This window comes from Atta cephalotes (assembly GCF_000143395.1).
Source record: "Atta cephalotes unplaced genomic scaffold scaffold00047, whole genome shotgun sequence".
Lineage (NCBI taxonomy): Eukaryota > Metazoa > Arthropoda > Insecta > Hymenoptera > Formicidae > Atta > Atta cephalotes.
Window position 1 is genome coordinate 1,903,658 of NW_012130111.1, and position 2,889 is coordinate 1,906,546.

At 32.0% G+C, this 2,889-nt stretch overlaps 1 protein-coding gene across 1 annotated transcript in view; it reads left to right on the forward strand.

The window, feature by feature from the left end:
• The window catches only part of LOC105622630 (single-minded homolog 2), a 22,284-nt gene that overhangs the window by 15,651 nt on the left and 3,744 nt on the right, over positions 1-2,889 (forward strand). Inside the window, exon 7 of the mRNA XM_012204045.1 lies at positions 1,815-1,921. Within this exon, the coding sequence (XP_012059435.1) occupies positions 1,815-1,921 (107 nt within the window). The remainder of the gene's footprint in view (positions 1-1,814; positions 1,922-2,889) is intronic.

The window sequence follows — 2,889 nt, forward strand, 5'->3', positions numbered from 1 at the left end:
TTAATAGAACGAATAAAAGTTAGTATATATATATTAGTTATATAGTATATAAGTAATAATAACGTAAATTAATTATTATTGTGTGTGTGTGTGTGTGTGTGTGTGTGTATGTGTGTATATGTATATATATATATATATATATATATATATAGATGTAGATTATTATATTTTATGGGTAAACGAATAACTTTGTGCAATCTTAAAATATGCGGCACAACTCTGGATCAGGGATAGAATCCAGTATGAGAGAGAGTGGAGGAATTGCGAACAGAGAGTAAATGCGAACGACATTATTATAATATATTAGAATAGATAGTGATAACCTCTTATTTCTTGCATCCAGTGAATAATCCGATATATATCTCACTATATGTGACCACAGAAAGCACACACGATTTAAGTTAAATACAATTACATGTATACAAATATAATTTTTAATGATTTTTGATGTAAGGGAGGATAGGAGAATTGCGAATGCTTAAGAAAAAAATTAAATAAAGTCAACGATTATTTATGAACTATAGAATCCTTATTCAAAGGATATTGATTTTAAATCACAATAATTAATATTTGTATATTTACAAATATTAATTAATTTAACTTTAAATAAAAAACAGATTCGGCATTGTTTCAAGTGAGGATAATAATTCCGAATGGTAAGATAATTGATAAATAATCATTGACTTTATTTACTTTTCTCTTAGAGAGTTCGCAGTTCCCCTATTCTCCCTTCTGACGACCATAAAATTTATCATTCTCACAGAAAGCTACGGGTAATCCCTCTATCATTAATCCTCTATTATTAATTGTATCTAAAACGTAAAGATCTTTCAGTTAGAACAAATAATAAATCAGAAAATTATGCGTTCAGTGTAGAGATATGAATAAAATCTAATATAATACTATAAATTTTATGATAACATTATTATATTTAAGTTCATATATGTATAATGTTTATATAGTATAAAAGTCCAAGCAAAAAAATTATTCCTTAAATAAAGCTTTTTTCTATGGCCGGATTTCCTTACGTTGTGCGTTACTAAAGGAAGCGAGCGGTGTTGACTCGAGCACCGGGACACAGTGGATTATTTATTTCCAATGTAATTATAGTTGGGTGTCGTATTGCGCCATTAATATTTCGATGGAGGGCCCGCGCGGTGCTCCCGGTCGAGAGGGATACGGCCATTAAAATCAGTTTCGTGTTACCGCGCTGCCGCGTATCCTCTTTTTTTTTTCTCTCCATCCGCGGCAAATAAATATCCACCACCGGCGGTTCTGGCGAGCCCTACACACCCGCTCGCTTGCACTGGGAACGAACACGTGACGCAGTATAAATATAGCACGGATAGAAGCGCGATGAAATTTTATACATACCGTCGATCGGAATCGGCTCGCGCGGATTGTGCAAACTCGCGACGTTCGCACCGTAAATCCCGACGAAAACAAGCCCGATCCGCGGAAAGCGATCAAGGGACCTATCTCTGTGGCCTTTTGGACCGTATCTCTGCGTTAGAACGTTGCGCGACTGATGTTGAGTGTTGCGAGTTACACAGGAAATAACTGCGTGCTTTTTTGCACAATATACGCGTTTTTTTACATTGAAAATAAAAAAAATAAAAAATTTAATAAAATAGAAAAATTAAATTAAATAAAAGTAAAGAAGAATTAAAAATAAAGAATCTTTTCAGAGAAGATTCCAATGATTCTTTTTAAATCAAATTAAAGAAACTCTCTAAAGAAAATTTTTTTCTAATGAAAAAATATTAATTTTTTAATGTAACGGTATCTGTATAATCTTTTTCGTGTTGTTACAGAGTAACTCCACTAACAGGCTACGAACCGCCAGATCTAATTGAGAAAACATTATACCACTATGTGCACGCATGCGACATTCTGCAACTACGACACGCTCATCATGTTCGTAAGTATTTCATTATGTATTAATAGATGTAATATTAGATTTGTTTTCTTCTTCTTCTTCTTCTTTCTCTTAATTTAAGGCAGGCACTGTAATTCTCCACTTCTATGCCTCTTCTAGTTTTAGTCTTGAGACATCCACACGAATTCATCTAACACTTAGGTAGCCGAAGATTTTCTAATTTGTGGCTTCTTCTGTGTTTCGCTATCTTTGGCAATCGCTCGTTGTCTTGTCTACATAGATGTTCCATCATATACCACGTCCGGGATCTCGCATCTTGCCGTATTATATCGTTACGTATTCTGTCACGCAGAATGACATCTGCTATCCATTTCAAGATTTTCATTTCTATCGTTCTTATATCCATTTAATTAATAGTATCCATTTAATTTTGACGGTTTCAGCTCTGGTTTCTATTGCATAAGTCAAGATTTGTTTTCACTTTTAAGATTAGTATACACTTTTAGAAATTGAAATAAGATAAGTACTTGTTTGATATTTGATGAAAGCGAGAAAGAGAATTCTAGTACAAGAACAAATCCAGATCTAATATTACAATTTATAATATTACAATTATTGAAGGAAAATTATTGAAGGAAGGACTAATAATAATTTCTCTGTAATTCTCATTTAGAACCTTCTGCTTAGTGATAAAGGATAGAACAAATTTATCTTTTATGTAAAATCATTTATTTGTGTTTCTTTAATAATTTAATTTAATTCTCCTTCTCTCCCAGTTACCTATTTTAATAAATTTTAATTAATAGATGTATCTCTTGTAATCTTCAACTTGCTGTATACGCAGAAAAATATGTACTATAATTAAATATTATTTACTTATTTCAAGTATTTCAAAAGTTTATGAATCCACAAATGTCACGAGCAAATTTATTCAAAATATATTCTGAATGTAGTAGGTTTAATACTCTCTCTCTTTTCTCTCTCTCTCTCTCTCTCTCTCTCTTCTCTCT